At 39.4% G+C, this 12,297-nt stretch overlaps 1 protein-coding gene across 1 annotated transcript in view; it reads left to right on the top strand.

Annotated features, from left to right (window-relative positions):
• The window catches only part of scin (scinderin), a 103,098-nt gene that overhangs the window by 57,585 nt on the left and 33,216 nt on the right, over nt 1–12,297 (top strand). Inside the window, exons 5-9 of the mRNA XM_055661960.1 lie at nt 742–834; nt 3,405–3,537; nt 7,674–7,762; nt 9,151–9,366; nt 11,882–12,003. Coding sequence (XP_055517935.1) covers nt 742–834; nt 3,405–3,537; nt 7,674–7,762; nt 9,151–9,366; nt 11,882–12,003 — 653 coding nt within the window. The remainder of the gene's footprint in view (nt 1–741; nt 835–3,404; nt 3,538–7,673; nt 7,763–9,150; nt 9,367–11,881; nt 12,004–12,297) is intronic.

Here is a 12,297-nt window from a genome sequence, read left to right as displayed (position 1 = left end):
ACATATACATACACACAACACACATACCACTCACACACACATATGCACACATAACATGAATATACACACACACAAACCCTCACACACATACGCATGGCACACACAGCACACCCAGACACACAACACACACATATACACATGTATACACATACACACATCGCACACACCACATACACACTAATCTGACAGTACATAAAAATGCTTATGAAAGGTTTGAGTAAAAACACCATGTCAGAATAACGAAGATGTAGTAATAATTTTTAGCATTTAGTGAAATTCAGGAGTCAGAAAATCAGTCCTATCTTTAAAGTGGAAATGTCTTTTGTGTTCCGCAATATCCTAAAACATGCCTGATGTTCACCATTGTCAGGCTGATGTTGTTTTAGTTTTATCCTACTTTTCGCTGCATGCTAAATAATATTTAAGAGACCAGGCTTCTTCTTCGTATCGAATCCACACACAAGATTAGAAGTTGTTCAGCCAAAGCTGAACACACTTCTCGGCATCTGCATACAATGGTGTCTGTCTTGTCGCTTCTTGTGTTTCTTGTGCGTGGTGGTGGAACGATTGGTGGAAACAGGGCCGTGATGTGAACACTCTTTCCTTGACCCCTGACACACCCTCACACAGAATAGGCACATCCTGATCATAACTACCTTGAAATATTTATTTTGCAGAAAGTTTGCCCTGGAGTTCTAATTTTAGAAATGCCACGTTAAAAACAGTATTTTTCTCTTGCAGGTCCTTGGTACCAAACCCGAGCTGAAGGAAGGGAACGATGATGAAGATACTGTTGCTGATGTATCGAACAGGAAGATGGCAAAACTCTACATGGTATTCTCTCCATTTTGCCTCCCACCCATGCCTCTTTTAGAGTTTGTATTCACTCCGCTGACATGCCGGCGTAGTTTCAATGAATGGCAATGTACAGACGTCACATTTGAAATGTTCGCAAGTAATGGTTTAGAGCAAATGTCTATAATGAGGAGCATATTTAGATCAGGAATTTCAGCCACCCAGTGTGAGTATGGAGAAGGTAATAATCTTGTAATAATTACTGCAAACATTGTTATCATTGGTGATAAAACAAACGGCAGACTACCAGGCTCCGCTTTTAGTTGCAGGATTGCAGAAGCAGAAGGGAATGCACTGGTCTCGTATCTCAGTACGGAGCCACAATTACCACAATTACAGGCCTCTTTTTATTTCAATTTCGGTCCACCAAGTCCGCACCAAGCAGTGATCCCCGCACACTAACACTATCCTACATACAACTTTTACACATACACCAAGCCAATTAACCTACAACCTGTACGTCTTTGGAGTGTGGGAGGAAACCAAAGATCTCGGTGAAAACTCACAAGGTCATGGGGAGAATGTACAAACTCCGTACAGATAGCACCTGTAGTCGGGATCAAGGTCTCTGGCACTGCAAGTGCTGTAAGGCAGCAACTTCACCGCTGCTCCACCGTGGCCGCCGATTACCCCTGATTTTATTTTTCATTGAGAACAATGAGTTTTGAACAATCTACCAGTTCATTTGCCTCCCAAATCAATTTTGATTGCAAGTAAATCTGCACCTTAGTTGTAGTGATCTAGAAATGTACCCTTTGTGTGGCCTGCAGATTTATGGGCTGCTGCACACTGGGTGCTACCAACAATATATTAATCAGGGAAAAAACATGTTCTAAATTTGACTTGGTGTTCTTGGTAACAAACATTAGCTATTGGCTAGCGGCAGCCTGGCCAAATGGTCTTTTATTAAATGGCTTTGGCTGCCCTGTTTCCGTAATAATTAAGGTATCTATTTGTTTGTTTTAGTGTAACAGAAGGGAAGGGTTTAAATTATTATGACAAACATGGATTTATTTTACAGCAGTTTGGAAATGTATTAAATTATATTTTAGAAGGAAGAAAGTCACACTATAAAAATTGTCTGCCGCACAAATTTCATTATAGTTAGGGTTTATTACCTGCATTTAAATTCCACACTTCTATGGTGGGATTTGAACTTGGATCTCTAGATCTCAAATATGATAACTTCCTCATTGTACAATCACCCTATCGCTAATATGAATAGCTGAGTTAAACATTAAAAAAAAATACTGCATGAAATCCTTTAAAACATTGGAAATGTAATGCTGGCATTTATATTGAGAGGACTAGAATATAAAACCAGGGATGTACTGCTGAGGGTACACAAAAATGCTGGAGAAACTCAGCGGGTACAGCAGCATCTATGGAGCGAAGGAAATAGGCGACGTTTCGGGCCAAAACCCTTCTTCAGACTGAAACGTCGCCTATTTCCTTCGCTCCATAGATGCTGCTGTACCTGCTGAGTTTCTCCAGCATTTTTGTGTACCTTCGATCTTCCAGCATCTGCAGTTCCTTCTTGAACACATGTACTGCTGAGGCTTTAGAGGGCAATAGTCAGACCGCATTTGGAGTATTGTGAGCAGTTTTGGGCCCCATATCTGAGGAAAGATGGGATGGTATTGGAGGGGGTCCAGAGGAGGTTTACGAGAATGATCCCAGGAATGATTGGGTTAACATATGATGAGCATTTGACGGCACTGGGCCTGTACTTGATGGAGTTTGGAAGCATGAGGGGAACCTAATTCAAACTTACCAAATAGTTGAAGGCCTGGATAGAGTGGACGTGGAGAGGATGTTTCCTCTAGTGGGAGATTCTAGGATCAGAGGCCATAAATTCAGAATAAAAGGACATACCTTTAGAAAGGAGATGAGGAGGAATTTCTTTAGTCAGAGGTGATGAATCTGTGGAATTTATAGCTGCAGAAGGCTGTGGAGATCAACTCAATGGATATTTTTAAGGCAGAGATTGACAGATTCTTGATTAGTACGGTTGCCAGGGGTTATGGGGAGAAGGCAGGGGAATGGGGTTGAGAGGGAAAGATGGATCAGCCATGATTGAATGGTGGAGTAGACTTGATGGGGACATGACTTGAGAATTAAGGGACAGAAGTTTAGGGGTAACATGAGGGGGAACTTCTTTACTCAGAGAGTGGTGGCTGTGTGGAATGAGCTTCCAGTGAAGGTGGTGGAGGCAGGTTCGTTTTTATCATTTAAAAATAAATTGGATAGTTATATGGACGGAAAAGGAATGGAGGGTTATGGTTTGAACGCAGGTGTATGAAACTAGGGGAGATTACGTGTTCGGCACGGACTAGAAGGGTCGAGATGGCCTGGTTCCGTGCTGTACTTGTTATATGGTTATATGATGGGCCAAATTACCTAATCCTGCTCCAATAACTTATGAACTTATGAACATGGATTTATCTGTTGATCTTTGCATTGGTTTAAGGATAAACTAAAAGAATATTGCAAACATATATCAGCAGATAGTGATGAAAGGTATAATGTATAATGTCTTGTTCCTTCAGGTCTCAGATGCCAGTGGGTCGATGAAAGTGTCACTCGTGTCATCAGAAAACCCTTTCTCACCTGATATGCTTTTGAATGAGGAGTGTTTCATACTGGACAACGGAGCAGATAGAAAGATATTTGTTTGGAAGGGTATGCATTTTAATAATACAGAAGAAAGGCTCATCTGGCCTTTTTTCAAATTGATTTTTTGAGCTTTATTTAAAAATCTGTAATTCATGTGGACACTGGCATTGAAGTGTATAAATTATAAATTGGTTCTCCAGCAAACATTTTATTCCAGAAAATTGATTTATACTAATGTTTTATGTATAATTTGCAGATAAATCGTGTGTCGATTATATTTACTATGTATACTGGTTCAGACCCTATGGTAATAATTGATAATGACCTCAACCAATTGGGATGATCATCCAACTATTTTTCCGTGATGAACCCGATTTGATGAAACATAAAATACCACAAGCACTCCGGCATCTGTAAAATGAAAAATAATTGACATTTTAGCGTTGCCAGGAGAAAAGAGGTGAGAGTAGAGGTATGGAAATAGATGAGATGGGGTCTAGACTCTGTCAGCAATGGTACAGGGAAAGCCACAGTTAAGGAAAAATTAAGGCATGCCCTGATTACCCTATTAAACAGTGGCTCCATAAACATTAGGAAAACTTAGGGCGCAGCGGTAGTTACCGCCTTACAGCGCTCACAGCACCAACACGTTTTCGATCCTAGCGGCGGGTGCTTGGCTGTACGGAGTTTGTACGTTCTCCACATGACCTGCATGGGTTTTCTTCAAGAACTTTGTTTTCCTCCCACACTCCAAAGACATGCAGGCTTGTAGGCTAATTGGCTTGGTATGAATGTAAAAAATGTCCCTGGTGTAGGATAGTGTGCAGGAATCACTGGTCGGTGCGGACTCGGTGTACCTTTCACTGAATCATTGAATCATTGAATCATTGAAAGATACAGCATGGAAACAGGCCCTTTGGCCCATTCAATTCACACTGACCAGCCAGTTCCCATTCACACAAATTCTATATTATCCTACCTTCTCATTAATTTACCCACCCAATAAGGGGAATTTACAGCACCCGCCATCTTTGGGATGTGGGAGGAAACCTGACCACCTGGAGGAAACCCACGTGGTCTCAGGGAGAACATACAGACTCCACACAGACAGTACCCAGGGACAGAATCGAAGCCAGGTCTCTGGCACTCTGGGGCAGCAGCTATACCAGCTGTGCCTCTGTGTAAATCTGAGCAAACAAGTCAGAAATATTTTATTTCTCCTATCCGTGCCCCCCACACTAGCTCTGCAACTTAAAATTAACTTGTGTTCTCATTTTCACAGTTCTGACCAAGGGTTTTTGACCAGAACCATTAACCCTTCCAGAGATGCTGCAGGGCCTGTTGAGTGTTTCCATCATTTCCTATTCTTACTTCCAGCATCTGAAATTCATCTTTGGTTTCCAATCATTGATTTGTGGAGTCATGCCCAGCTCCTGGGAAGGTGCACAAGGAGACCAATTTCACATCTGTGTCCTTGAGGCTTCATGTGTACATTTAAAATGATAGTGTTATGTATAGGTACCCAATCATGCTGCCTCAACAAGGCCAGCAGCATAATCAAGGATGAGTCGCACCCAAGCTCCCCTCTCCCATCGGGCAAAAGGGATAGGTGTGAAAACGCACTCCTCCAGATTCACGGACATTTTCTTCCCAGCTGTTATCAAGCAACTGAGTTTCGTTTGAGCCTCACTGAGGTTCAAATGACATGTAATAAATATTATATTATCCTACCACAACTAGAGTGCAGTCCTAAACCACTATCTATCTCATTGGAGTCCTTCGGACTATCTTTGATCAGACTTTACTAGCTTTGTCTTGCACTAAACATTATTCCTTTATCATGTACACTATGAATGGCTCAATTGTAATCATGTATTGCCTTTCCTCTGATTGATGAGCACACCCTGACAGTTTTTCACAGTACCTCGGTTCAGGTGACAACAAAGGCTTTTCACTGTACTTCAGTACAAGTGAAACTAAACTAAATTAAACTAAACTAAACTAAACAATCCAGTTTGTCCCCAGAGTCCCATGGGCTAAGTGTTCATCTGCCCAGATGTTCTATGAAAATCATTGACCACATCCTCCTCGATCTTCAGCGACTCTCAGACTTGCACACCTGAGCATTGAAGTGAGGAAGTTAGGGACATGCTGGAAGTCAGATATCGGCTCAGCTAACGTGCTATTTTGCTATTAGACTTACCACTGAGTTGAGGGGATGCAACACAAAACCTGAGGGGCTGGATGCATTTCACAAGTGCCTCAGATTTGCTGACCTTGTTTATATATATGTTTTAACTTTTCATAATATAACCTTAACTCATTTCTAGTTTTTTAAGGATTTTGGGGGGTATTTTTATATATTTAAATACAGTTGAATGGATTTGAAGTGGCTCTGATTGTCAAACATTTTATAAGAAGTTACAAAGGCTTTTATGTAGAAAGGAACTGCAGATGCTGGTTTATACTTAAGATAAATACAAAGTGCTGGAGTAAGTCAGCGGGTCAGGCAGTATCTCTTGAGGAAAAAGGATGGGTGGCGTTTCCAGTCGGGATCCTTCCTCAGACATTCCAAGGCTTTTGACAGTGACGAACTTTCAAAAGACCTCCAATCTGATTCATCCCACAGAGCCATGAAAGGCAAATGAAGCTTCGTAAAAGTAAAAGTTTGGGGTTGAGTGTATGGAGATATTTCAATAACTTTGCAAATAGACACAAGAGATTGCAGACGCTGGAATCTGGAGCAAAGTTTGTAACTACCACTTGGTGGTGCCAGAGAGCCATGCAAAGCCTTTGTTGTCAGCAGCACCACCAAGGGGACATTAGTTGAACTGCACCCTCAGTGTGTTGCCATTTTTATTGGTTTCAAAAGTGTATGCATGCAAAATTCAATTCAATTCAACTTTATTGTCATGGCACAGATATAAGTATAGGTACAACAAAATGCAGTTTAGCATCTGGCCATAGTCATAGTGCAAGATAGGAATTTAAAAAAATACAGAACAAGCATACATTAGAGTAAGAAGAGTACTGGTTAACAATGTGAATGGAGAGACCAAAGATATCTAGCGACGGAACTCCGAGTTCAGCAATGTAAGTGTGTTGTTGAAAAAGCTGTTCCTCATCCTGCTAGTTCGAGACCTGAGGCTCCTGTACCGCCTCCCTGATGGCGGTACAGTGAATGAAATCATTATAATTTCATTAAAAAAAAGCACAAAACAGCAATTCCTGAAATCAATGTCATTACATTTTGAGGAAACAGTAGATAATCTGTTCAACATATGTACAAAGCCATTTGGGTTTTACTGGATGTGGTCGCTAGAACCAGATTCAATGTTAAGGACTGACTAACTGGAACTGAGTTGATTTATCAAGGCAAATCCTATAATTTGCTTTCAAGCTATGCAGGTTAGTTGGAATATAGGAAAATGTTGATTTTTGATTGTCTCTCGTGAATAAATGGTGAAAGGTAAAGATCCTTATTTGCTATGGGGTGGTTGAAAATGTCCATTCCAAGTCAATGCCCTAAGTAAGCCAATGTTCTGCATGAGTGAGCTATGTCATAGTTTGAAGTGGCCCCATGCATCTTAAGCCTTAGATTTGGCCACACTAAACAGATAAGATAAGATAAGATAGTGGGCTTTAGGAGGCTTTTAGATAGGCACATGAATGTGCAGAGAATGGAGGGAGATGTGATGAGTTTACTTAGCGCAGGCAAAAAGATTAGTTTATCTTGGGATTATGTTTGGCACAAACATTGTGGGTCGAAGAGCCCATTCCTGTATTGTACTGTTCTATGTTCTACAAGATCTCTAGTTAAGGTAAATGACCGAATGGATTACTATACCTGATCTTGCATTATGTTCAAATAAATAATAATGGTTGGATTTGGTAATCAAGCATTTTGCATGATTACTTTTCATCACAGCCGAATAAATGACACAATGAAAACAGGTGTTCCCTATAAGAGTTGAGATAAATTAGAATTGTTTTAGCTCTTAGCATAATGAGTGTAAACAATCGGCAATTTATCATATGGTTGATTGTACTAAACATGTCTACCACATTAAAGTGAATGAAAAAGGTATTAAAGTTGTACACGATAACATCACTGAAGTCAAACATTAAATTGCAAATGAAATCAAATGTAATTTGCGTCTTTTCACATGCTCTTTTTAACAAGGAAATATTTTGGTACTTAGGTAAAAATGCTAACCCAGAGGAGAGGAAAGCAGCTATGAAGACTGCTGAGGGATTCATAGCAAAAATGGGCTACCCATCTAATAGTCAGGTAAGATTTTCAAATGCAGTTCAGCTACTCCATTAGGTAGATCTGCTTGAAGGACAATATAAGATACAGGTAGTGTCTGGGAAACACTTATTATTTCCTTGACAACTCAATGGGTGTATTTTAAATTGTATTTAATCTCATTGCTATATTGTAAAAGCAACCATCCATGGCATGTAAAAAAAGTAATTGACAGATGTTTCAATTCAACATACTCATTGCAATGAAAACAATGCTGGTTTAATAGAAATTTCAGATAAAATAAAACAAAGTTGTAAATTGCATGAAAGAGAAAAAAAGACTAATGTTGTGTCAAATCTACCATCATCAAATAGATTGAACTGCTAATTTAATCACCATCAATTCTAGTGTCCAAAGGAAGATACATTAGAATTTGTAGCTTCATTGTTCCATTACATATGAAAAAGAAATAAATGTAATTGAGAAAGAATGCCTGGTCTGTGCTTATGTGAATTTAGCAGTATGCTTTATTATACTAGTAATTTCATATATTGGAACTTCACACTATATAATCTGTATTATAGTATCTGATTACATATAGTTTGTTAAAGAACATTTTTAATTGGTAATTAACTATTCTATTTAGGTTGAAATGTGTTTATTTAGTAAATACATTTTTATACTGTTGCAAGGTAAAATCCCTTCATTCCAGTAGAGGAAACTGGGTGTGAGAATGGGTAATGCACAGGGCTATATTTTCACATTTCCTGGCACAAGTCATCCTGAACTGAAGATAATTTGGAAAGTTATGCAGAGTTTGGTTAAACTAAGTCATAGCACTATCTATATACTTGACCAGACATTCTGAATGGTTACAACGTGTGGGGCCTCATGTTAAATTCTTTGATCTCCAGTTCAACATTTCATTCCTGACTTTGATTCGAACTCACACTCTTGGTCGAGGATCTGGATTCTGCCACTGTGAGTGTTGTAGTTCGTTTTGAACTACAGTGCAAGATACTCCCTCATTTGGCAGGTGTTTGTACTAAGCCACTCAGAGACAAGGTTAACTAACATGACAAAAGTAAGATTGCTCACTGGAACAACGCAAACCGTGCTCAGCTATTGACACCATTTTTAGTCATTAGTCATTAGTAGAAATTTAAAAGAGTGGAGTGATTGATATGCATGATTGCAGAGCCTAGTGTGTGACTAGTACACAAAGAATAGCCTGGGTTGGGCTCCATCTTGGTTCCATTCCATTTTGACTGTTCTGTGTTGAATCACATCAACCGAAGCAGCAGTAAAGGGATTGCTTGGACAACAAACACACTGAGAATCTGCAAAGGTAAAGGGGCCAGTAAAATTTCAGCCGTCGCCGTTTGTTAAATAGCTACCAGAGGAAATTAAAACTGTGTTTCTCACTGCAGATCCAAGTTCTTCCCGAAGGAGGAGAAACACCAACCTTCAAACAGTTCTTTAAGAATTGGAAAGATTTGGATCAGAGCGAGGGTTTCGGAAACGTATATGTCACTGAGTCAATTGCCAAAATCAAGCAGATTGAATTTGATGCCTCCAAACTACACAGCTGCCCGCAAATGGCCGCCAACCATAACATGGTCGATAATGGTTCTGGACAAACAGAGGTAAACTTACAATCCCCATTCAAAGCAGAACGTGTTGGATTGGTATGAAAAATGGTGGAACGACTCACATTCAAATTCAGAGAATTCCACAAGAGTAATCTTAAGATGGACGATGCAAACGTCCATACTTTCTTTTCAATTCTTCTCAAGATCACTTCCCCCAACTCATTTTATCTCTTCTGAAAGTGCCCCATTTATTTTGGTTTGTTATCATGTGGCATAGGTGTCAGGTGAGAGGGGCAAGATTTAAAATAGATGTGAGAGGCAATGTTTTCACAAGGTGATGGGTGTATGGAATGAGCTGCTAGAAGAAGCTGTAGTGGTGGATACAATTACAATGTTTGAAACACATATAGATGGGTACATGGCTAGGAATGGTTTGGAAGGATATGGGCCAAACACAGGCAAGAGGGACTAATTCAAGTAGATAATTTGGTGGGGATAGATGAATTGAGCCAATAGGCTCATTTCCGTGCTATATAATTAACAATGACGTTATTATCTTTTCACAAAATTTGCAACCAAAGTCTCTATGTATCGTGCTTCTCACCATAAAAGAGCATAACATCATCCTTTCTAGATCCAAATCAATAATCTCAAATCTGCCCTCATTGAAATCTGCCACAGTTGTGTGATTCACTCAAACTATTAATATATATTTAATTTAATGGTATTATCTACTTTACTTACTATGTATTTGTCATACTGGCAAACGTGGATATGTGATTTATGCAGCTGTCTAAGTTGATGATTAGTTAATTACTTATGTTACCAATTAAATTATAAAAGTATTTTACCTGGAAGGAATGGAGATAGAAATATGGTTTCACAACTCCAAAAATAACATTTGTGGCACTGAAAATTGATCACCCGAAGAAGGACAATTCTGTGCCCATTTCTGAGTCTTATTGCATCCATCAGGATATTCAATCCTGACCTTTGACAGGATTATTACATTTCCCACCACCATGTTTGCCAGAGTGCATCAACAACATGCAGTATTAACATGCGGTGAGATTTTCAGCCTCATTAATCTGAGTAATAACAGTCCTTACATACTCACAAGCTTGTACTAACATTGTTCGCTCTGATACCGTACTATTTAAATAGACAACATTCAGGCTGAATCTTTGTCCTAACTTGGATCTATGACTTACTGTGACCTCAGAACAACTTCACATGTATCCTGGATTATTTTGTCCATGGAGGTCAGGGTCATGGCCGCAGTTTCCTAGCCACAAGGTTATACGAGGCTGTCAATGCTGATCCTTTGGAACACCCTATAGTTTGCTACTTTGATAAGCTTTCACAAGCTTCATTGTCAAAGAAATGAGTTTGCATTTACCTTTTGTTCATCGCACAGTATCAGCAGAGCAGTCATGGGCATTTGCCTACATCACTTGCTTCTCCTAAGAACAGGTATTCAGTAACTGCACTATTGTGTCTGCAGGAACAGCTTGAGCAACACGAGGGGAACAGGACTGTATAGGACCAGAGGATATCGTTCTTCACCTCATTGTTAAAATGACAAACACATTGCAAAGAGAAAAAAATGTGCATACATTGGGGGGAATTGCCACTTCCCCTCTACTCTTTGGAGTTGTGCCCCTCTACTCTTTTAGTCGAGATGAAGGGTGTTGATCCAAAATATCGACTGTCCATTTCTATCCACCACACTTGTTTTGTTGCACATAATTGATCCTTTTATGATCTTTGAACATTCCAGTGAGCTTAGTCAATTATATCCTTTTCTTGAAAAGTAATCTCTCAAGTAATATACTGTAGCTAAATGAGCCAGACAAAATAATACCAGGACAATGCACACAGGTTGCAATGTACTGCTTAGAATATTTATTTTCCCGCTGTTGAACATGGGGATCAACTTTGCCAACACACAAAGCTCAAAAACTCAGAAAGTTCTGGAGGTATTCAGCAAGTCAGAAAGTATATGTGAAGAGAGAAACAAAGACTACATTTCAAGTTAATGATTTTCATCAGAAATTACCAGGAAAGCTCCTCATGCATGGTCAATGCTGTTTGTAGAATCTTTTATATTCAGCTGAAAGAAGAAATAAGACAGTTCATTGTCTCATTCAAGAGCCAGTCAGTTTAACTCCACAGAATGTCTTCAGGTTATGGAAAATTGAGTGAGGAATTAAACAGAGACTTCTGCTGCTGCTGCTGCCCAATTCCTGCTGGCGTGAGCTGTTAAAATCATCCCATGGGTTGTTTGTGCTATTTCTTTTGACATTATTGTTCTTGATTCATGGCAGCGGTGACTACAATTCAAAAGCAATTCACGATTGGTGGTACTTTGTAATATGATGATAAGGTGTGTGCAGTAGATAAATGGAAGATGGTTTTATTTTTGCAAAATTATCATATGTAGTATAACATAGATGACCAGCAGCTTCCTACGACCTTTCGATTAACTGAGTCTATTTAAAGCTGCATGCTACCATTTATTGAAGGCATGGAAGTTCTGACTTTACTTCACACTTTTCTCTTGTTTAAGATTTTCCGAGTTGAGAGCAATGGGCGGATCCCGGTCGACCCTGCTACATACGGACAATTTTACGGTGGAGATTGTTACATCATTCTTTATACATACAAATCGGGACAGATTATTTATACCTGGTGTGTATACCAACTCAAATATCTCTCCAAATGATTATTTTCAAAAGATTTATTCTGACATGTTGTAAGTCTATTCACCATGGAAAGCCATATTTGGTGAGAATAGCTATGTTTCCCATTGTTGGGATAAGCCACTGGTAAATAGTAGTACAAATTAATGCAATCTACAAAATCAGATTTGCTTCATTTGAGCTGAGTTTCCTCATGATGACAGAGTTGACCAGTCTCACAGTTGTGTCAATTTATGGGGGAAGCTTGCACAAGTTTTCTTTCAACAGTTGGCTTCTGTTACTT

Source organism: Leucoraja erinacea, chromosome 2 (assembly GCF_028641065.1).
Source record: "Leucoraja erinacea ecotype New England chromosome 2, Leri_hhj_1, whole genome shotgun sequence".
NCBI lineage: Eukaryota > Metazoa > Chordata > Chondrichthyes > Rajiformes > Rajidae > Leucoraja > Leucoraja erinaceus.
Note: the sequence above shows the minus strand (reverse complement) of the source record. Positions and strands in the feature narration are given on the sequence as shown.